The sequence below is a fragment of the Hipposideros armiger genome, unplaced genomic scaffold (genome assembly GCF_001890085.2).
Source record: "Hipposideros armiger isolate ML-2016 unplaced genomic scaffold, ASM189008v1 scaffold_66, whole genome shotgun sequence".
In the NCBI taxonomy this organism is placed as follows: domain Eukaryota; kingdom Metazoa; phylum Chordata; class Mammalia; order Chiroptera; family Hipposideridae; genus Hipposideros; species Hipposideros armiger.
The window spans coordinates 172911-197544 of NW_017731416.1; the positions used below are offsets into that span (position 1 = coordinate 172911).

At 44.7% G+C, this 24634-nt stretch overlaps 1 protein-coding gene across 2 annotated transcripts in view; it reads left to right on the top strand.

Annotated features, from left to right (window-relative positions):
- The window catches only part of TRPC7 (transient receptor potential cation channel subfamily C member 7), a 128867-nt gene that overhangs the window by 63413 nt on the left and 40820 nt on the right, over positions 1-24634 (top strand). The window contains exons 4-5 of one of the 2 annotated variants that reach the window (XM_019642169.1): positions 10766-10930; positions 19191-19407. In XM_019642169.1, coding sequence (XP_019497714.1) covers positions 10766-10930; positions 19191-19407 — 382 coding nt within the window. The remainder of the gene's footprint in view (positions 1-10765; positions 10931-19190; positions 19408-24634) is intronic. The other variant, XM_019642170.1, reaches the window with a different exon arrangement.

Below are 24634 nucleotides of genomic sequence, written 5' to 3' on the forward strand. Positions count from 1 at the left end.
CAGAGGGCGGGGGTAGTAAATGCACTCCAGAGAGGCAGGGACCAGCCCAGGAGGCTCCAATGCAAGCAGGACAACAGATCGGAGAGCTGGTGGCGGGGCAGCCAGAGCAGGACCAGAGTGATGCAACAGTAGCTGTGCCTGTGCGGGGACCAGGTGCCTGGGACCGTGACTTGCATAAGGTGTTTGAATCAAGTAGCCATACTTGGGAGGAGGCCATCATTTAAAAAAGAAAAAGCCATGCCATCCAACCTGAGTAGGCTCTGAACCATCAAGATTTGGGGATTAACAAGCTACCCAAAGGCAGAGGCCTTGACCATTGTGCTCAGCGCTGTGTCCTCCATGCCTGAAGGTGCTTGGTGCACGGGACCAATGGGCATTTACTAGCTGTCTGGTGGATAGATGCATGTCCACCAATGGGGCTAGATCTGTACTCACCAGCTGCCAAGATCTGAGACAGCTGGGTCACATACATGCTATTTCTAATTCCTGAACCAATGGCTATGCCATTACTTCAGCATTTATGTCTCATATTATCAAAACACTGATAATGGTAACATTTTATAAGTGTTGAGAATCCAAAAATTTAAATTTAAAAAAGCAACACTAAATCTTGAGTATGTTTTAAATGTAAAACTTAAATATAAATGTATATGCAAATAAAAGCATCAAGTAAAAATAAAATATCAGCAAAATATATCACACATACATCAGCATTATAATATAAATTTGTAGGAAATAAAATTAATTTTAAAGTGTTTTTAAAATAATTACATACAAGTAAAATATAAAGCGTAATTTTTAAAAAGTGTATCAAATATATCATTGCCAAGTTATATGCACATTTCTCTGCAAGAAAAACTTGGAAAATCTGGAATCATAACGAGAAAGTTATAAGTAAACTCCAAATATTTCCCTCTGATTCCTTCATCTGCCACTGGCCTAATATTTTATTTAAAAATCTGAGAAATCTTTTTGAAAAATGTATGATCACCGCACCCTACCACTTACCACTAGTTCTATCAGCCTAGGACTACAGTTTTTGTATTGGTTGGAAGCTGTGTTTTATAGTTCAAGAAAGCATTTCCAGCCTCTCTTTGTTTTCTTTTGTTTAATTATAGATACAGCCTTCCTCTATCAACATCAATACCTTCGTATCCATGTTCTCCTTGTTGTTAAAGTCTTTGAACTACAACAAGAATTATTCTTGCAAGAAAAACTTTGCTTTTATTGATAATCACATTTCTTTCTCTACTTAAGGACCATGAAAAAGAGATGAATACTCTGTAAGTGAGCATACCTTTGACTGATTAAAAATTTTAATACATGATACAACTCTTTGGACAGGGCTTAAGACATAAGTGATTTATATTTCTGACTTTTATTACAGAAATATTACAGATACTATATCAACAACAACAGTGTTTTGGCACTTAAAAATTGACCCATAAACGAAAAACTGAAACTGCATTTTCTGAATCCTTGAAACCTCCTTTGAGTTGGTCATGATTGTGGTGATTTTATAGATGGAGAAACTGAGGCTCGAGACATGAAGCCACTCTGTCCCTCACTAGTCAGTGACAGAGCCAAGACTGGCATCCATGTAGGGTGACCCCCGAGCCTGTGTGACCCCGTGAATTTCTGCACCCAAGGGACAGCACAGCCACCAGGAAAGTCTGCAGTTATGGATCCCACTTGGGAACACTATCTAGTTAGACCTCAGGCTCAGAGAATTATCTGAAACTACAGCTCTCCTAGTGAGATGTCAGTGTCAGCTAGAATCTGGCAAGGGGCCTGAGATCCTAATAGGTCCTTCAGTAAAGCGGTGTTTTGGCTGGCGTCTGTACTTTTCAAGGCTGTAAATCTGGGCTTAATTGGCCTCCACATTAACCTGGTTCCTGGCAAAGTGGTGACCAGGATTCAGAGCCGCTGCTGAATCAGCAGCTGCTACTCTTGTCTCTGCCGAAGACAGCACCCAGGATTCCACCTTGAGCATGATGACTCACTCCTTTACGGAGATGAAGGTGTCAAGGAAGCTGGCTTCCAGCCCTTCCCCTGTGTACTCTGATTTTTATCTCCACTGGGTCTTGGCTGGTCCACAGGCAGAAGCACAGAGAAATGAGAATTCTAGCAGCACCTTAAAATGTGAGGTCTCCTGGCCCCTGTGAGCTTGGAGAAATCATGATGGTCCCTCGTGCTTTGGCGCATCTGCCTGATTTCAAATCTACATTGTGGAAATACAGGATAACCATTCAAAACATTGTCCTTGAGGTCAGACCGACCTGGATTCAAGTCCAGACCCTGTCATAATCACCTTTGTAATTATAGGCAAGTTACTTAATTTCTCTGTGCCTCAGGTGCCTGTATTTAAAAGGGATATAACAATACCCATCTCAATGAATTGATGTGAGGTTTAAAAAATGTAGTGACTGTTCAGCACAGAGTCTGATGCAGAATACTCAATAAACATGAGCTATTCTTTATAATGATAATAATTACTGTTGTATAAATCTTTTCTGGGTTGATGTCAGTTTGCAGTGGTCATGGCATACATAAAAATCAAACCATCTCTATCCAATCCAAAGATAATCCTCAAATTCTATTTCAGCTTCACATTTCCATCATCTCCTCCACAAGAAGAGCCTGGTTTATTAGTTTTCATCCCCTCTCCATGTCTGCCCTCTAGTAAAATGTGAAGACAGTTAAGTGTTCATCAGACCCTGAGTAATAAAGGATTTGTTATATCTAGAAAATATTCTGGGATGATAAGTCACAGAGAAAACCATGGAGCAAATCTCTGAGGCTTTGGAAAAGCATGCAATTTATCACTCAACAGATATTTACTGAGCACCTATTAGGTGAAAAACATAAGGCGGCACACTCTTGGGGATGCAAAGATAGCTGGTTCCCTCAAAGAGCTTAAAAATAGTAGAAGAAATCAGATATAAACACAATAGTACAGCTATTCACAACTTGACCATGAGCCATGATGGTCAAATGAGTAGACCACAGAATAAGACCTGAGGGAGTCAAAGACCTCTTGCGGGGGCTGAGGGACTTAGTAGGACTTGAAGGTGGAGGAAAGGTTGGGTCTCAAAGGCTGGTTAGGAACTGAACCAGAGAGGAGCAGGATGGACCTTTCTTGAACACAGGCAGGGGGCTACCTAGGCCATGTTTGGGAACAGTATATAGAGCTGCTTGGCTGGAGGGGAAGGCTCAGGAAGGTGACTGGTTGAAGAAAATCCAAGAAGATTTGCTAGAAGCTACTTCCATTTCTCCTTGGGTTTTAGGATAGGGCAATGCTCTAAGTGGGGTGGGGAGAGTCCTGCCCAGGTATGGAGAGTAGCCCTTTTGTGATACTGCAAAGAGCAGAGGCAGCCATCATGAAGGCAGCCAGCTCACCCTGAGCCTGCAGTGGGGCTCTGGCCGGGACAACATAGTCAGACTGGAAAATGAGTCACTTGTCAGCACCCCCTGGACTCAGGGCTATGGGAGGACTCCTGGTGAGCACTGGAAAGCCACACGCTTCACATTCGCCTCCAGAAGGGCCAACCAAGGTCCCTGCCATTCCGCCGGCCCTCAGGAGATGGTTGCCCCTTAGCTCACAAGCCCAGCACCACTTGTTTCTGTCCCTGCACCCCAAAGGCTGAAGCACAGGCTGGTTCATGGACACCTGTCTTCATCAGAAAAGCCTTCTTTCTCTGGGAAGAGAGAAGCTGCTAAGTCACAGGTAGGGTCAGCGGAGTAACCCACCACTTTGGGACATTTACGTAAGTGACCGCTCTGGAGTTTTGCTTAATTTGAGGTGGGAGAGGCTTTTCCATGCCCAGCTGTCCCTGGAATACAGGAGCAGAGAGCTGTCTGGGGACAACGGAGCAAGCTACCCAACGGGATAGATGGTGTCAAGTCTGGGTGGGACTGAGGAGCCTTCACAAATGTCCATCTCCTCTTGCTACCTGGGAGACTTCTAGAACGGCTCGGTGAGCAGCTGCCTGGCAGGACCCTCAGCTGTGGAAAGAGCATGCCACAGCTGGGTGGGCCCATGGGTGCACAAGCAGAAGAGGAGGTAGGGAAGGTGGGAATCGAGTGAGAGATATCTGTACAGGCCTCCAAATGGCATCCCCCAGCAAGGAAGGGGTGTCTAAAAGACACTCGGGTGGTAAGAAAATGGAGAACTTGGAAGGTTGCGCTGCAAAAAGGTGAGGAAAGGGAGGCCGTGTGCCAAGGCAATGCATATAAAACCAAGAACCAAAAATCCCCTCAAGCTGAGCTCCAGTCCCCATCCCCCTCCTTGGCTTTTGGGCACCACCACCTCCAGGTGGGGAATTATTTCCTGGTAAGATCCTTAAACTCCCAGCTCAACTGCCTCTGGGAATGAAGGAGGTTATTGTTAACCTTGTTTTCCAATCTCCTAGCACTTCCATAGTGAAAATAAATTCAGTGGAGACATGAATTCCGACAGGTACCTATGCATCATGCCTCCAGGAAACCAAGCAAACGTTCAGCCTCTTATACCCATGCGCTTCTTCCAGATGTGGTGACAGGGCCAGAGTGCTGGAAATCTGCCACACCACAGGGCAATGAGTAAGGAAGCCCCCCCTGGTCCGATGGATGGCACCAGGTTTGCAGTCTGAACACAGAGAATTTCTAGCTGCATTACTTACTCAAACAGTGTTGCCTGAGAACCCACTCATGGAGAACGATATTAAGGACCATAGGAGCCCTCCAGGAGGAGTTTTCTTCTGGTAAAGGGTTATCCAGGCATGTAACTATGGTAAGAGGGAGACTCTAAGAATTGCATGAGAGGAGCGAAAGAGATTCTCATCTGATTGGGTAGTGTGAGCTTTCATGGAAGAGATAGTTATTGATCAGGACAAGACTTGGAATGTGGCGATGAGAAAGAAAGCATTCCAGGTAGCAAAGATTCAGAGACAGTCATGCTGGGGGAAATCTCTGAGGATAGCTTTGCTAGAGTCTGGCCAGAGACCAGGGGTGGGAAGGAAAAAACTCGGCGTCAAGTTGGAACAGCAGCTAGAAGTCAGGTTTTACTCCCTTCCTTTGCTGTTCTTCTCATCTTTTACCTTCTTTTCATTCCCTTTTACTTGCTTCCTTTCTTCCCAACTAAAATCTCCTCCATCTATGCCTCCATCCTTACATCTATCCCAAACAGTACAAATGGAGTGGATGTGGGATTAGCAGAGAACTGCTGCTCTGGGGAAGGAAGTCAGAGATCAACTGTCCTCCCCAAGGGGACACAGTCCACTGGCACAGGGTGAAAGGAGACACCCAGAACCCTGGCTGGGAAACCATCAGAGCATCTCTGTGGCACAGCTGAAGTCTGTAGGCTCACAGAGATGCCCTCCTGCTTCGCAGACAGAATGAAACAGTGACATGACCTGGAAAAGATGCAGAAAACTTCGGGTAGGAGAGGCAGCATAAGGAAGTGGTAAAGAATGTCTGCTCTTGGGCCAGCCGAGTGGCTCAGTTGGTTAAGAGCTCACTCAAGAGTTTGAGCTCTGAGCAACAGCAGTTCAATGCCCGGCCCAAGCTGAGCTGCCAACAGGTGGCAGGATGGCTCAGCTTAAAAAAAAAAAAAAAAAGAATGTCTGCTCTGGCGTCAGATCTGAACAGTGACAGCACCATCAGCTTAATAATGGGCATAACAGTTCTCACCTCATTGTGTAATAAGGATTAAATGAGAAAATGCTCATAATATGCTCAGCACATGGCCTAATCCATGAGACCTCAATAAACATTTGCTTTTTATTGTTTTATTTATGACAAAGAACTGAGACCAGGAAGGGCTAAAGTCCAAGCCAACGAAATCAAGAGAACTCCAGAGGGAGCTCGCTGGAACAGAAAGCCTTCAGGCTTTGAAGTCAGGCAGACCCGAGCTGGAGCCCTGACCGCACCACTGTCTAGCTGTGGGGCTGTGGGCCACTTGCGCTGACCCAGCCTCGGTTCCCTCCCCTGCACGAAGGGAGTGAAAATATGAGAGTGTAGATGATGCATCCATTCTGGGAGGGTTACTGCGAAGATTACAGATAATAAAACTAAAGTTCCTTCATATAGTAGAGGTCCTAAATTATTAACAGTAGAAACCATCAGGCTGTGACCTCTGTAGAAGGAAGTCAGAGATCAGGCTGTCACTTCAAAACTTCACTTTGTCTAGTGCCCATGCTTACAGGCTGCTTGACAGAGGAATGGTTTTTGGACGCCCTACCCAAAGCTCTAAGCTCCACCCCTTTCCCCTCGCACTCCCACCACCATCCACGCAGAACTATCATGGTTTATCCTCTTGTGGTGGCCACTCGGGAGCTGCACGGCTAAATAGGCTCAATGAGCACGGTGACAATGTCAGTCCCACGGATGCTCCATTGGGTTAAAACTTCAAAAAACAATGCCAATTCCTGGTTTCTTTTTTATTGTAAGCAAGCATACTAAGTTCTTCAGAAATACCATGGCCACTCAGCACTCTGCTGATGGCGTAAACTCAGCAAAGGGAAGCACTAAGAGAACTAGGTAAACAGCCCGGGAGGGCGAGCAGAAGTGGTAGTAGGAAGGGCAGCAGCAGTGATGCCAGTGCCCGCCCTGAACTCAGCACCAGGCCACGTGCTGAGCACCCAACACATTTTCCCTCTCATCGATCCTGAGGCTGGGAGCCATGGCAAGGCTGGCCCAGGCGCACACAGCTAGGGAAACGTCAGGTGATCTGGGAATTGAAGCCGGATGCTTCAGCCTGAGCCTGTGCATGTATCCACTCTGCTAACTGCTGGCACAGGGAAGAGCAGTCTGAAGGTTAACTTATCAACAGAGGCAAAGCAACCAGCTGTGTCAAGGATGTGGGGCTCTCCAGAGCAGGTCTCACCAGGAGGAGGGACTCAGGAGAAAGCACCCCAAGCCCAAGTGCATCCACTGATGGGCCGAGCATTCAGTGTTTGTTCATTCACCCACCACGGAGGGCCGGCTCCGCAACTGGCAGTGTGTTACTGCTAAGCCCCATTCCACTTCCAGGGTCATGGAGCCGAGAGCACCATGTGGACAGGACTGTACCTTCTCTCTGCATTTCCAGGGTTGAGGACAACGCCTGGAGGGAAGTATACTGAGCAAATGAACGAACCTGCAAACTAAACTCGCAAATGACTGACATTTCCATTTCTCTCCTCCCCTCCTCATGACTTGAGAGCTTTGCCAGAACAAAATGGAAGGGAAGCATGTTAGCACCCCTGAACCCGATCCTACGGGCTGCTCCAAATAGGAAACGGCACCACAGAGTTATTCCAATGCAGGCTGACTGTCCGCCACACCAAGAAAAGCACTTGGTGACTGGTTCTGTGTCTGTCTCCCTTTGCCTATGTAGAGTGTATATATATATATTCTATAACAAATGCTGGTGATGAGCTAACGAGCTAAGTGGAAAATCTTAACCACGGCACATCAGACACCAGGGGGCCTCTGAAGGTTTATCTGTATAAAAGAAAGTCATTTGCTCTATAAGCACTGGATTTCATAAATTTTTCTCCAGCTAAGTTATTCTTCAGCTTATCAAATCATGCATTGCCACATCTTATCATTCCGTAAATGAGGCCCAGTGTCAGAGAGAAAAATCTGTAGTTAAGGGATATGGAAATCGCACAGCCTCAAAGCCTCGGAGCTCACATGTAGCCCTCTTCCCCTTCCCCCCAAAAAGGCAAAAAGCAGGACTTCGCAGCCTTTCAGGTAGGTGGGGGAGGGACACCGAGGAGGGAGGAGAAGTGCTTTCTGCAGGGTCCGTACCCTGCGCTGCTCCTCACTGATGAAGGCTCCATGATCAGTAGGGCGGGGTCAGTGTGCTGAGTGGATGTGCCGGTGACCCTGACTGCCCTGGCAGAGGCCAGCACATTCTGAGCTAATCACCTGGAAAAATCAAGCTGCACCTTCAGTGGTGGATGAGGGCGGAGCGATTGGATACAGAGTGGCCTAACTCACCTGGTTAGGATACAGGGAGCTTTCCAAAGGCACCAGCATCTCAAGAAACTGCGCTAAAACAATGTGGAGGTCAGAAGAAAGAAAGGAGGGTGGACAGAGCTGTATGGAGTGGGAGGGAGGAAAAAAGAGGGAGAGAGAAAGTGGGAAAGGAGAGTGAGCGGCTCTTTATTATTATTCCACAGATACTAGTAATACAGCGTCTACTATTTGCCAGGTACTGTTCTAAGCCCTTTACAGATCCTAACTCAGGTAACCCTCATTATGGCCTCACTTGACAGAAGAGGGAAGCTAAGCATGGAGAGAGTCAATGAACGACCCAAGAGCGTGAGGCCAGCGTGTGGCAGGGCCTGGACCTGAACCCAGGCAGCCTCGCCCTGGGCCATGCACTTAACCACCTCCCCCGCACCGGGAAAGTCTTATACCCCGCTGTAATGTGAGTGTCTGGCCCAAGGGTATGAACATCCCACGAAACAGCCCTGAAAATACTCCATAGTTACTTAAGGAATGTTTATAGCGCTTCAACAACTCTCTATTCCTAAAACATCAGGTAGTTCCTTGTGAGTGAATATAACAGAGAGAAAAGTATCAAGGGGATAGTTTTTTTTCTTTGGGCTATAAAAGATAACAGTGGCCCATCAATCAGTTAAAAGCAAAGTAACAGCCAACATTTGGCCAATGTGCCTTAGCGTTCCCGTATGCCAGCACTGTATTTCACTATGTCACCAGCGGCTGGAGGAACAAGAAGTTTAGGTAAGATATTAATAGAAACTAGATTTGGATAGAAATGTTGTTATCTAACCATGAAGGCTAGTCAAACGTGCCAGCCTTGGGATGGATTCAAGAACCAGCAGCCACCTAAATTCGGGCTCTTCCTGACTCTCAGGTCCTATTTTCCAGCCTGGCTCCTCCCACCACCCGCCTTTTTTATTACAGGGAATTCTGTCTCCTCTCTCTCTTTGCAATTTAACTTCTCTTAGTTCCCCTGCACCCCCCACCCCCACCCCAAGTTCTCTGGACAGTCCATCCCAATGGAGGATGTGGTTAACGATTTCTATTCTCTCCAGAGGCTGCTCAGCTCCACGTAAGCCACCTTAACAGATTCTCAGCTCCAGGCCACAACAGACTCCCTGTTATGAAGAGTGTGAGTCATGTCCTTGGGAAAACTGAGTGGTCACATCAGTTCCTACCTTCAAGAACTTTCATAAGGATGAACCGTGCTCTCGGTCCAGAATAGGGCTGGGGAAGGAATCAGGGGTGGGAATGACCTGGGCAAAGCTCTTGGTGTCATCCAACCTTTGATTCTTCCATCCTTTTGAGAGCTAGATGCCAAAGAAAGCAGGCCCGAGACAACAGCAATTTTCTGAGTGTCCGTTTTATTCTATCCGTGCGATTTTCTTCCATGGGTTCCTCTCTGACCGCCCCCTGCCCCTACCCACCAGGAGTTCTTCCTCTTTGTTTCCTGGCTGAGTGCCCTTTGGGTTAGGGCATGCCTGAAGACATGCCTCATGTCACCCTCATCGTCCTTGTGTCAGAGATGATAGTTCTCTGTGCTTCGAAAGCACAGCAGGAAGAAAACCTGTCATACACATTGAACTTCATGTCATAAAGTTGTCTTCAATGGCCGGCCACAAATGCAAAAAAGTGCCCACAGAGAAATAAACAACAGTTTGAGCTTCAGCTATCCGTTGGGAGCATTATAGTATAAAGTCTGCCTACAAATAAATAGCATGTTTGGAGCTAGGTTTCTTTATTATGGAGGAAGAAATGCAATTGTGGAAATAATGTGAGGAGGACAGAGTCTCATGAGAGTCCCCTTGTTTTAGAGGGGAGCACTGCCTTCCTCTGAAGCAGGCAAGGGCGAGTGGCTGCCCGTATCTCCCAATGTCATATGTTAACTCCCCTGTAAATAAAAAGACTGCCTGTCTCCATCACAGTCTCCAATACCCAGGTGAGAAAACCTGAAGGGCCCAGTTAAAGTCAAGGTGCCACCCCTAATCCAATAAGCTCTATCCAAAAGAGTGAGGTCAAGAAAACAAAATGGACACAAGAGGTCCATCTTGTAACCTGGATATTAGGGTAGGGCAGTTCCAAGAGAGGGAGGTGGTGGTGAGAAGCTACTGCATGGGGGACACAATGTGTCTGCGTGAGCCCCATGGACCCAAGCCAAATACACAGTGGAGAAACACAGAGGGGTTTTAACATGTCCTCCTAAAAAACTGCCAGCACTTTTTCTTAGAGTCCATAGGAATGGAGAGGGGAAGCTTTCTACAATATCTCACTTAATCCTACAAGACAAATACAACAGACACTGTTTTGCAGATGACAATATTGAGGTTCAGAGAGGTTAAGTAGCTGGCCAGAGGTCCTGTGGCTAGTAAATGATAGAATGAAACTCAAACTCATGCGAGACTCCAAAACCCCATCCATGCGCCATCAGTTCTTCCATGTTGCCTCCCAAATGAACTCTGCCCAGAGACAGGTCTCCCTGGATTGAAGACAAGCATTTACGCAGAAGCTGGCTGCCGTGTTCTGTGCCTGAGATGTCTGCAGGCCCTCAGTTTGCCAAACACAGATGCAGGCAATCTTGTGAGGACTCTGGTCACAACACAGAGACCCCCAGCATCCCCCAGTCAGGAGGACCCAGCAGGTACCTGACCCAGATGCTCCTGCTCTAACACCCAGGCCATCCCCAGGTGGAACATGTCAGCCCTGAGCTACTCATACGTTGTATACTGTTCGAGTGCTACCAATGCCATTTTCCTGTTTGCATTTTGTTTTTGTTTTTGTTTTGTTTTTACAGTTCGTTGCTCATCCTAACTGTCAGCAGCAATTGCTTACCATGTGGTATGAAAATCTCTCAGGCTTACGTCAACAGTCTATCGCTGTGAAATTCCTGGCTGTCTTTGGAGTCTCGCTAGGCCTCCCTTTTCTCGCCATAGCCTATTGGATTGCTCCATGCAGCAAGGTACAGACTGCGGAAGGTGCATGTCTTTGTGGTATTTCTTCTCTCTACTTAGCATGACCTGAAGTCCATTTTATTCTAGTAAAGCAGCTGATCATTTCCCACATTTAAGGAAAGTAGCCCTGAGATACCCGGCAGAAGTAGAAAACCACGTAAGAGGGAAAATGTTAAGATCTGCTTTATTTTAACCATCATTTATGAGAGAGAGAGAGAGAGAGAGAGAGAGAGAGAGAGAGAGAGAGAGAGAGAGAGAGGAGATGCTAAAATGGGAAATTTTAAACATGTGAGGCACAATCTGATCAATAACAGAATAGAGAGGGAATAAAGCACTTTTTCTCTTCTAATTATGCAACGTCCTAAACATGTCCTCCATCCCCACAGTAATAATAATTATAATAATGGTAATAGGAATAACCAACATTTATTGAGTACTTTCCTTTTGCTAAGCAAGCCCTTTCCATGGAATATCTCATTTCACGCCCTCAATTACATTATGACGCATACACTTAATGAAGCAGGTTCAGAAAGAGAAATAACTAGTAGACTGAGAGTCAAATGCGGCTCATTCTGGGGCGCTGCAGACCCATGTCGACACCTTCCCAGCTTCCGAGCTTCCTTGATTGGGTCCTGGCACACGTGGGCAGCTGACTACGTCCCAAGAAGGAAAACGGCAAAGGAAAGAGCGGAGGAGCTTAAAAGGTGCAAAGCTGGGTTCTTCACTCACAGGGAAGGGGAGTGTCTGTCTGGTGCTGGAGCCCACAAGTAGCGGAAAGAGTGGAGCCTACAGGTCCCATGCTGCCACACTACCTATTCCACCATCCCTACAATCCAGCCACTTGATCCAAAGCCACAGAAAGCACCAGCAGTCACTCCAGCTTCAGGCAAGAGTTAGTGCCTGCAAGACCAAGCCCGGCAAAAACTGTGAAGTGAGTTTCATGAGTTAAGATGGCCACTGAAGGTTCCAAGCTGCATTTACCTAGTGATATATTTAAAAAGCGATTAAGCTTATGTAGTCAACATTTGGGAGAAGAAATATGACTACAGAGAGATTAGTTCCACAGAAAAGTTGATCAGCTAATGCAGTTAATGAAAGTGTCATCAGGGAATAATGGGTCCTCTTTCAAGTCCGCCAAGAAGGAACGCGCGCCAGGATGAGGGCCCCCGAGACTCAGGGCTGCTGACGAGGCCACTAACCAGGCAATGAACTGACTGCCTAGCGTAGGAGGGGTGTCATACAGAGAGGTTAGGACTCAAACTCCTTCCTCTGTAGAACGGTATTAAAAATCAAAGTCCTCACGCTGAGTATTTGTAGTGTTCAGCTTATCTCGACTAAGGATTTGGTTTCTATGGCAGTCTACCATGACGTGATCTCTAAATCAGAATTCACCAAATGAAACACGTGTAGGTGAAGAAAAGTTTTTTCTGTCCTTCATTATGGGCTGAAAAGAATACAGTGAGTGAAAACAACTAACCAGATTTAAAGCTGATTAGAGCTGGTCATTGGTTTTTGGCATATGTTTCATACTGGAATTGTCTAGTCTGTACTGCAAATTAGATCACTGCCTTCACCCAGAGCCTAGATTGATAGGGACTCTTGCCTCCATACTCTCTGAGGCCCCAAACGAATTCGAGGACATTTAATCATTAACATAACAATAAACAAAATAGCACTGGTGGAGAAAACAATGCCAATCCTCACCTTTGATGTAAAGCTAAATGTGACAGCTTCCAGGAAACTGGGACTAGGCAACACCAACAAATTGGTTTGCCTCTACCTGCCTGAGGAAATTTTCACAAGAAGATGCTAAGCCAGTTGCTACATTTTTAGGTCTGAGAAGAGTAATGGTGGACCAAAATCATGCAGATGTGTGTGGGAGGGAAAGGGAATTTTGGACATTCTTGGGGCCCAGTAAATCCAGGAGGCTGATGCCACCATGGAACACAGGGGTCAGTTGTATAGAAGTCTTACGGAACAGACTAGGAGGAATGATTGCAGGGGAGTTTGGCCCCAAGTCTGGGCCTTTCTCTCCTCTGGTCAGATATATGTCTGATCGACAATTGGTGCTCCTGGAGTTTCCAGTAAGACTAAAAAAGCAGAGCACTCAAGGTAAAGGAGCTGGTCATTAAGGCTTCCGCGCACCTTCTGGGCTCCAAGTCTGAGCTCAAAGCGTTGGAGGGTGTGTCCATTGCTGAGTGACAAGTCTTAGTCTATGGCATGAGATAATTTTTGGTGGCAATGTTCATTCCAAGGGAAGGTTCCTTCATTAAATAGCTTGTCCAACTTGCTGTGAAGCAGCCAAAGGATAAAACATTCAAGATGTGTTCAGCCTTTCGTCATTTGGAAAGAAATCTTTGAAAGTTTGGCAGATATTATATTTCCAGGGATTACAGAGGGGGGGTCACATCTTCCATGTGAAGAAACCAGCCCTCTAAAGGCTCCTGGTGCCTGGAATCCAATGTCCTCCCAATAGGAGTGGCAGGGTGCAGACCTGTGTTAATAGGCCGGTATCCCTCTTCCCAAAGTAGTCACTGCTTTTATATCTGTCTAGGAATTCTGTGAAAAAGCCAGTGCCATTCCAGCAAGTCTGTGTTCTAATGACCTTATTCCACCTCCCTCCAAGAAATTAGGCCCTGCTATTCTTTGATAAATGTATTCATAAAATTTCACTGCTACACCTCATCCCTCAGCTATGGTCCATCAATGTCTAGCAAATGTTTTGATTTCTGCTTCCATCCTAATGGTGGTACATTTACTTCCTAATAGTTGCTGTCCTAATCTGGGGATGATTAGGGACACCAAAATTACTTGATTAGCCTGCCAAAAATACTTCATTATTTATTTCCTATTGAATTCCCAAGGCTGTCAATTCTATTTTTACATAAGTTTCTGAGGGGCCCTAAGAAAGAATTAAATATGATTATAAGATTAAGGGTATCAACAGAAGTTCAGCTACCTAATATGGTGGGTGAAAAGAATAACCAAGACACAGAGGTGTACATAGAGCGGTAACTGCGGGTCTGCAGCATAGGACAGATTTGACAGGGATAAAGAGAACAGTGACTTTTTAAAATCATTTCTCATTGTAAACATTAACATGGGTGAGGCCAGGCAGACCCCCTGGGAGGTCAGTGGGTTCTTATCCACATGGATGCTCTCAAGTAGACCTTTTCCTGGAGAGCTCTTTATCCTCTCAACAGGGGCTCCAATGCCAAAGGGCCTTTATGACTGAGTAGGCTGGTTTCCATCCTTTGCTATTCTGTTGTGATTCATCATTTAGATTGTTTGCCTACGAAACTCTAACAGCCAAAAGAACCACAGTCATCCTGGAGGGCTCAGTGTCTCTGTGGCAGGTGGACTGGGACAGAAGTCGGCATCATGAGTGTTGAGGAACCACACAAGTTCTAATTATAAAAGTGCGGGAGGGGGAGCTGACTTCCTCCTTTTCCTATTAACCTTCACTGTTCATTCATCCTTATAAATTAGCTTCAGGACTCAGGCAGGGAGACCTGTAAACAACTTCTAACTCCCACCTGATGCCTTTGCAGTGCACAGTCTCTCTGTCCTGACTGCCACATGACTCTTGTTTGCAGAAATATCAAAATGTTAGTCATTGTTCCCAACCCTCAGCCCCCTCCCAAACAAAGACATCTAGTGAGGAAAGCGTAAGTGACTGCAGCTTTTGAAAATCCCTGCTTTGCCTTGCCAAAGCTAAAACGGTGTGACACAGGGGTCCTAAAACCATGTGGTCCAGGGCCAGCTAGGAGAGGACAGAGCCTCCAAAGGCCTCTGGTCCACCTCCTTTGTCGCTACCAGAGCTACACTAGATTAAAGAAAATCACGATGCAATTTCTGAAGCATCACCATGGAGGAGAAATTTGTACCAGGAACTAGAGCATTTTTTGTGCTTTTGTTACAAAAGCAGCTGCCCAAAAAATCTAAAAGGAGAGTCCATCACCTGTCACCCTGCGGGGCAGGATTTCAGGTGCCAGAAGGCTGATCACTTTCATACCCAGCCTAGTGTGAGGCTTGCAACACTCTCCTCACCTCTCTATCTATTTCCTACCATAGTGTCTAGCCTGTCTCTTCCCACCAGGAAATCGGCAACTTTGAAGGGAAGGACCAACTTGTATAGTCTGTTTTATCTCCATCGCCTCCAGTGCCCAGCATGACGTTGTACATAGACAGTACCCCAAAAGGGCTGTGACATAAATACATAAGGATTGTGTGTAGGTCTCCCTTTGTGAACTCTTTTTTTGTGAACTCTTTTCAAGAGTCAGTCAAGTTTCTTTTAAGTTTCACCTTAGCAGAACTGTCTGAGGCCCTCCAGTGCCACATACTGAATGCGTCCTATGTGCCAGGCGCTGTTCTGCTTTGCATGTATTAAATAATTCATTCCTTACATCAACTCTATGTGATAAGTACTATTGTATCCCCATTTTACAGATGAAGAAACTGAGACACAAAGGGATTAAGTAACCTTACAAAAACTACGGAGTTGTGATTTAAACATAGGCTCTCTGGCTCCACTGCACACGTGCACATGCACACACACACATGTGCACACGTGCACAGCAGCCTTCTCCCCCCCAATCCCAGCCAGTTACATCAGCAGCATTACAACCTTCAGTGCTGAATGTAAACATCTGAGCTGCTAATTGACTTTGGAATGGACTTGATTAAGATCTTTAGAGTTAGTAAGACTTTTTTAGAAGGAGGGAGTCAAAACCACTGCATGCCAAACTCTACCCTTTCCTTTTCTTTCCTTGGAAGCCCTACCTTTGAAATCCTTAGTAATCAGCACCTCCTCAGCCCCCAGGATCATAGGGGATGGATTTACATGGTAATGTGAAAACATCCTGGTTAGAAACACCTAGGGAACATTCCCAACCCCAAGAAAGGAAGATTCCTGAGCCCTAGGTTAGATATTTTGAATAAGAATTTTGGAGGGTGCATTCTGAGGAATCGGCCACTAATTTTACCAGGATCTCCCTGACATTTGAGCACCACTCCAGCCTTGAAGATGTGCATGATTCTTTGTGGAGTGCTTGGTCCACAGTTTGTCTCCATTCAGCTTTCCAGCTTGTACACTGAGCCCTTTTGCTTGAGGCCATTGGCACCTGGCAGCGAGTGAGGGTGGCATTTGGTGTAGGGGACGCTGGTGGTACAGACTGGGAGAGAGGCTGGAAACATTCTCTGTGTGCTTGACTGCTGTCCCGGCCTGTTCTGTGGGCATGGGGCCACCGGGGTCCCTGTTACGTGCATACTAAGAGCCCAGTGGCATGGAACACAGAGCTGTGCCAACCAGTAAAAGCAGGTGCCCACCCCTGAGGGCTCATAAATGTAGTTCATTTGGACCTAATTCACAAGTGCTAATCACATCCATATATTTCCCAAAGTACAAGAATAGCGCCCAGAAAGTTTGGGGTGAGCGAGACTCAGCTACTACACGCTTGGGTTTCCTGATGTGTTCTTAGCTCGTACAGTCTAAGTAATGCAGAGCTGCTTGGCTCATGTTTCAGACTAATCAGTTTTGCACTCCAGGCATAGCAGGCCAAGGCCTACGTCTCCCAAAGCTCTACCATCTCTTTTTATACCTACGCTGTTACCTGACCCAGCTTTAATGATTCCCCAGCTCAGAGCTGCTGGCAGATGTTCGTTAACTTTTCCCTTTCTTTTGTCTCACCTGGTGGCCTTGTGAAAGGAGGTTTTCCCAAGCATAATTTGCTTCAAAAATTACCTTTGTGAGACAAATAGGGAATGTCACAAAAAAAGAAAAGAAAACCATCGAAATGATTTAATTTCATCTGACTTTTATCAGTTTTACCAGCTAAAAATATGTATTCAAGCCCAAAAGAAAAATAGGAAAGCAGCATCAATTCCTAACCCCATTTTTCCTCCCAATGGCCTAGATCAAGTGGGAACTGGGCCCAAGATATCCTTCCAAACACAGCAGAGCCTTATGGCGGTTTTTCTTATGGTTTGTGGTAGATATAGTCACTTTTACAGATATATCTTCTGCCAGAAGGTAAAGGTTTGAAAGAGGTAACAAAGAGAACATTAAATTCCTCAAGCCAGCTCTTCCAGGGAACCCCAAGGCTACCTTGGGTGCAGCTGCCTGCACATTCCTGCAATCAGGTGCTTCACCCAGGTGAGAAGATGGAGAGGTAGCCCCATGTCCTCACTCAGGTAGTTCCCGGAAGATGCTATGTAGCACCCACTGATAAAGGATTGGGGAAATCTGGACATCACTCCCTTAAGAGCGATGTCTAACCCCATGTCCCCCGTCTTTTTCTGACATTTCTAGGGCCCTGATGGGACACACAAGACCTGGTATCCTTTGCCCTCTCTTCAACCTTCACTCTCCCCGACCTACTCCCTACTCTGCAGTCATTCTCCGTCTTTCCTCTTCTCTCACCACTATCCCAGCGAGGACACGGTGACAAGAAGTAATGTGATGACTACTTAAGGATGTCTCCTGGATACCCCCAAGTGTCCCAGCACCCTGGGTGGGAAACAGGGCTCCAAGATGCCAACACAGTCAACTAAAATGCTGAAAAATTTCAAACTAGCTATTTGAAATCATATAAATCAAAATGAGACATGGTTTAATCCCATTTGTTTTTTTACTGAACTTGTGTGAAATATTTTATTTGTCCTTATATTTAATCTCTGCATTCTGAATTTAGCACATCTAATTACGGCCAAAAATAATCTACCATCTCGATAGTGTAAATAGTAAAGTTAAACGTTACAAAGAAAAGTCTTTGGTAAGATGTTTGTGGGCCCCATGTTTTTCAGGTAAACATCTTTCTCATTTCTGAAGTTATTTTAGTGCCATATGATAATTGGATAATGCAGGTGAATCCAAATAAGTGTTCCCCAGCACAAGCAGGTCAACATCCAGACTTGAGATGCAGTCTTTTAAAACTACTTTTTTAAAAATTTCAATAGGTGGGTTCTATGGCATGAGAATAACAATAAATCATGTTACACTAATAACTAGCATAATTAAAGTTGATAATTACCATGCGGAAGCATATTAAAAGAGCATTATCAAGCCATCTGATTTATAAATATTATGTTGAACATAGTCATAACAAGGGAAATTTTGCTTCAAGAAACCCTTGTAATTGATGTTCTACTGAACCCACACTCATCTCCTGGGTGACATTTCCCTCTAGGGCTCCTGAATGACACAGAATGTGCCCATCAATTAACCAGTCACTGGCTATCAGTGAACATCTGCCCAGCGAACATCAGTGAACATCTCCCCTTTGCTCTCGTCACAGCAGTAGAGCAAAGTGAGGGGTTAAGATTGGGGGCTTAGGCAAGGGTGGTGGCAGTGATCTGAAAGAGACCCAAGTGAGTTCATTAACAGAGGGTCTGCAAAGACTCACCATGCAGCCTCCAATTTAGTCCTCAAAGATCTAAGTGGCCCGTGGATGGCACGCCACAGATAGAGGAGGCGTGGCCAACACTTGCTCCCTAACAGGGCACCTTTTAGATCATTTCAGGCTCAGATGGAACAAGTTAATTATGTACTAGGCCACAAGGAAAATCTCAATATGCTTTAGAGTATTATCATAGCGGCTATTATCTGTACACATGCTGCGATAAAATTAGAACTTTTAAAAGCACAGAAAAAGTCCTCCATGTCTGGCAACTAAATGACCTCAGAGTTAAAAATGAAAGCAAAAGGGAAATTGTAAAATATTTAATAACTGATTATCAATGAAAAGGCTACGTGTCAAAATGTATGGGAACACAGATAAAGCAAGTACCTAGCAAGAAATTCACAGCTTTAAGTAAACTTACCAATATAAGAAATATTGAAAACAAATCATCTAAGCATGAAACTCAAGAAAACGAACTAAAGAGCAACAGAGCATACACCCAAGGAGTATTTTTTTTTTAATCCTGAATGTTACTGAGACAGATTATTTTCCCCCAGATTTGAAAGGCATCACATTCACATCCATGTGGTTGGGGGTAGCTGTGTAAATTGTAACATGATGATATGTCAGTGTATTTGACTCTTTTCTCTTTTCCCACTAAACCTTCTAAATAGAAAAAGTTGAAGTCAGTAGGAAATAGGTTTGGTGCAGCAGCATCTCACATAAAAACGCTACAGAAAATGTTACCTGGGTTCTATTAGCATTTCCTGTCCAAGATCTGGCTCAACTTCAGGCAAAAGCAACGTGTTGAGACCTGCGCCCTCCTAGAGCTGCCACGTTAACATCTTGCGCGTATTTTTGTTTCCAGCTAGGACGAACGCTGAGGAGCCCTTTCATGAAATTCGTAGCCCATGCAGTTTCTTTCACAATCTTCTTGGGATTGTTGGTTGTGAATGCATCAGACCGCTTTGAAGGTGTCAAGACCCTGCCCAATGAAACCTTCACAGACTACCCAAAGCAGATCTTCAGAGTGAAAACCACACAATTCTCCTGGACAGAAATGCTCATCATGAAGTGGGTATTAGGTAAGTGAGCCACTCTATCCTTTATTCTTTCCTCCCCGACTGTAATAGGACATTACTAAACTCTGACTTCTGACCCACTTCCTCTTGAGTACATTCCTGCCAGACAAAACGGTGAGTGGGTGGCCGACATGAAGTCAAAGTCAACTTCAGTATGTGCTGTGTGTAAGGTGCACAGACCTATAACAGAAACCGCAATATTGAAAGGAAATGTTTGAGGGAAATTCATTATGTACTTTTCATCATATGTATATTGAAAGTGATTGTAGGGGCTGGCCAAGTGGCTCAGTGGTTAAGAGCTCGCTCAAGAGTGCGAGCTCTGAGCAACAGGGTCACAGTTTGATTCACAGCCCAAGCCCAAGCTGAGCTGCCGCTGAGCTGCCAACAGGTGGCAGGATGGCTCAGCTAAAAAATAAAAATAAAAATAAATAAACATTGTTTTGGGGGCTGGCCAAGTGGCGCGTTGATTAAGAACTGGCTTGGGATGCTACAGGGCCCCAGTTCGAATCCCACATATGAAGGCCAGTGACACTGCCCTCCACAGCTAAGATGCTGAACAACAGCTCGACCTGGAGCTGGGCTGCCGTGTGTCGCCGGCGACGGTGTAGGCTGCAGTCCACTGCTGCAGTGGGCTGCCATAAGCTACTATGTGTAGCCGGCAGCCAGCGTGAGCGGCCAGCAGCCGCCGTGAGCAGCCATCCAGAGGCTGGTGACTGATCTGCCTTGCCCGGGAAGAACGCAATGATGGTGCCAGCTTGGGCCAGTGAAGCAACAATTAGACTGAAGAACAAACCAACAGCAACTTGTCTGTTCCCCTTTCCCCAATTCCCCAGCGTTGTTCCCCTCCCCCAATTCCCCAATAAAATCTTTAAAAAAAAAAAAGAAAGTGATTGTAAAGTGGCTTTGCGTGGAAAAACATATTATTGGGTTGTCAGAAAAGTCATGACGCATTTTTGCAACGAAAAACATAGAAAAAATATGTCATGGCTTTTCCGGCAACCCAATATTTTGCTCATTTCAGTATAGTCTCCTGGAAGCCTATGAAAATCAAGCTCTGCTTCTGAAAAAAAGAGTATAAAATTGCATAGCTGAAAAGATATTTTTTGTTATTATGGAATATAGGCACACCTCATTTTAGTGTGCTCCACTTTACTACGCTTCATAGATGTTGCGTTTTTTACAAATTGAAGGCAAGGCCCTCCACCAGCAAAAACAGTACAACTTGCTCTATTGCAGTGGTCTGGAACCAAGCCCACCATATCCCTGAGGTATACTTGTACTGACATATAGTAGCATCGTGATGATAAATATAAATCTAAAAAGTTAGGGGAGCAACATTTTCTCAATACTTGTGTTAATGCATGTAACAAAGCTGTGCAATTTCTCTGTGTGGCAATATCTTGTGCTGTCAAGCTCTGCCACTAGAATTACCAAAGAGATTGTTCCCATTCCACGTTGACTAGCTAAGAAAGGCTATCTCACTTTTGTCCAACTGATAAGAACTAAGTAGTACATAAGCAAGATAAAATGAAACTGGCAATGGCTAAAATTGTACATGGAAAAATGTTTTATAGATTGTTCTAACAATGAAAATTGCAAAATTGATTGATTTAAAAAAATCAGACTTGGTAGGAAAAAAATTTTTAACTGCAAAAGCTATAATCAGTGATATTGTATATAACCAAAACCTTACCAATAAATTACAAGATTTATATCAACAAGATTTTTTTTTAAGATTTTATTGAGGAATTGGGGAGGGGAACAGCGTTGGGGAATGGGGGAAGGGGAACAGACAAGTTGCTGTCCTTTTGTTCTTCAGTCTAGTTGTGGAGGACGTCGCTTCACTGGCCCATGTTGGTATTNCTGTCCTTTTGTTCTTCAGTCTAGTTGTGGAGGACGTCGCTTCACTGGCCCATGTTGGTATTATCATTGCGCTCTTCCCAGGTGAGGCATTCGCTAGCCGGCCATTGGACAGCCGCTCATGGTGGCTCACGGCAGCTCACCCCTAAAAGCTCATGCCCACTGCCGGCCAGCCCCACTGCCGCCTACACCGTCACCGGTGACTCACGGCAGCCCAGCTCCAGATCACCATCTTAGCTGTAGAGGGCCCAGTATCACTGGCCCTCATGTGGGATCCGAACTGGAGTCCTGCTGCTCAGAGCTGGTGTCCAAAGCCAACTCCTAACCAATGTTCTACTATCAACTAGATTTGAATTTGATGGGAATGTTGTAAAACTGAAGATAGAAAAGATTGAAAAAAAGTTTATGCAACATCAAGACTGGATCAATTAATTAAGTTGCCCTAATGACGTTCACCTCAGATTTGCTTTCCTGAAAAAATTCAATATTGGTGCAATTTTCATTATGTTTATGTTCACAAACATTGAGTTAAAATGTATCCAGAGTCAAAGTGTCTGTGCCATCAACCAACAAATCACAAAAGAACAAATACTTGAAAAGACAGCCCCACACTTGAGCCTGTGCTAACTAAATGATACAGCCTAAGAGAGCCATGAGAGTTGAACCATTGGAGGGACACTGTATCCTATACATGCCCAAGCAGACGATAATTACGAATAAGGTCTCAAAGCTGGATCTCTCAATGGACAGGAGATAAGAAGAATTTGATCCCTTAAAGAGAAAAGGCAGAAAAGCACACCATGCTTCCCAGGGGCTTTTAATCAACCGGCAAGTCTGTAGCCAAAGGCTCATTTAGTGTAGTCATTAGTGTAGTCACTGGCGCTAAAGTTGGAAAGGGACATCAAAGCCTGTTGCAGACTGAGTTGTGCGGCCTCACTGTCACAATTCAGTCTATGCCAGTTCTCCCTAGTATACTCCCCATGGTTTAACTAAATTAAGCACTTGAACACTAGGCACTTTGCAAAGGACTGCATGTGTATGTCCCCAAAAATTTGTATGTTAAACCCTAATCCCAAGGTGATGGTATTAGGATGTGGAGCCTTTGGGATGATTAAGTCATAAGGGTAGAGCCCTCACGAATAGGATTAGTGACCTTATAAAAAATATCCCAGAGAACTCTCTCACCCTCTCTGCCATGTAACAGTACAACAAGCAGTCTGAAACCTGGGAGGGGTTCTCACCAGAAACCAAATATGCTGGCACCCTGGTCTTGCACTCCCAGCTTCCAGAACTGTGAAAAATACATTTCTGTTGTTTATAAGTCACTCAGTCTGTGGTACTCTGTTATAGCAACCAAAACTGTTTAAGATACCGTTTTAATAAAAAAAAAAAAACTCACATGTTGGGTTTACGGATAAAACAAAGTATTTATGGCATCAATCACTCACAGATCTATTTCCCGATTAGGATCCCAGGTGGAAGACTCTGGGGGGTGCCACCATACCTCCCCTTAAGTGGGTAGGCTACCATAGGTTAATGGCGCCTACTGAACCATGACTTCCTCCCGAGTCTGCATATTTCTCTTCCTACATGTAAGAGCATTATCCCAATACAAGGGATGCATCTTCAGCTACAGAGGTTTCCACTTTTATAGCTTGGCCCCAGCTTCTGCCCTTCAAAGCTGTGCTGAGTTTTCAAGACTATTCCATCAGAAGTATTGTAGAGGGGAGGACTTATTTCTCATTACCTATTTCCTGTTAGCATTTCAGACAGAAAAAAAAGACTCTAACTACTTTTTCTTACACAGACAATTTTTTCAAACTTTTTATTATATATAATTTTAGGAATATCAAGAGAAAAAGTATAATGACAGATCCCCATGGACAGATCTCTCATTGTCAACAAGTACCACGTCCTGGCCAGTTTTCGTTTCATCCTTACCTTCCTTCTCCCAGCACTGTAGTTTTTGAAGCAAATCCCAGGTGTCATAAAATTTCATCTATAAACATTTTTGTGTGTCACTAAAAAATAAGTTCTCTTTTTCTGTTTTTAATCTTTCTCTCTGTGCTTTAAGTTCACTGATATTTTTTTCTGCATTGTCTGTGATTTTAATCCCCAACCAGTGAGTTTTTCATTTCAAATATATTTTTCAACCCTGTAAATTCCATTTGGTTCTCTTTTATACCTTTCATTTCCTTCGTCATGTTTGTATTTTCCTTTAAATCCTTGAGCATATTGTGCATATTTATAGTAACTGTTATAAAGTCCCTGACTCTCAATTCCATCATCTCTGTCATTTCCAGATTAATTTCTACTGACTAATCCTTCTCCTGACTGGATCACATTTTCCTGCATCTTGATGTGAATTTTTGATTGAATGATGGGCACTTTACGTGTGATGTTATTGCACATCTGGATTTGTCTTCCTTTAAAGAGTGTTTGGCTTTATTCTGACTTGCAGATGAGTTTGGTCTTTTCCAAGCTTTCTTAGGGTAGATCTGGAGAAGCTTCCCCATCAGGATTGCTTATCTGTATCCTATAGAGACGCACATCCAGGGGCTCTACTAAATGCCCTGGGTAATCAACAAGGACCCTCGGCTCTAGATGGTCAGAGCTCAAGCACCTCTCCACTCTGAGTGAGCTTTGGAAACTGTTCGGCTTGCAGCTCTCTGGCTGTTGTTTCTGGAGTTTTACTCTGTGCATTCATGCTTTAGTATTCAGGAAACATTCAAAAGGACCCTGTGTAAATTCCTGGGAGTGTGTGTGTGTGTGTGTGTTTGGTTTTGTGTTTTGTTTTTATTTTGCATAGTACCTTTCTCTCGGGAATTCTGCCATACAACACCTATTCACCTCTGTCTCCCTGAACTCTAATCTCTGTCTCTTCTCACTGGGACTGCCTTCTATGTGTCTGGGATCCCTCTGCAGACTGGAATGTGCCTCCGAAAAGAAAACAGGGTGATCGCATGGCTTACCTTGCTTGTTTTCTTTCCTTAAGGAGCATAGTGCTGCACTGTTTCCAGTGTCTGAAGACGGTTTCTTCTTTTTCATTTTTCAGTTTGTTACTCCATCATGGCCGGTACGAGAAAGCAGGGCTTTCTCTAAAACAGAACCACAGCATAAAAGGAAATCAGTAATAATAAATAAATTTGTTTTCACTCGTGTAAAATATGAAGATCAAGCTGCTCCACCCCCCGCCCCCTTCCACCCACGAGTATAAACCCTTTGAGGACAATGCTAAGACCAAGCCCCAGAATCACACATCTAGGTTGGCCCGAGAGTAAAACTATAAAATCATATGGGCTGAGTTCATCACCTATTCGTTCTTTTGATAGTTTCTTCATTTATTTAGATAAGATTTCTAAGCAGACTA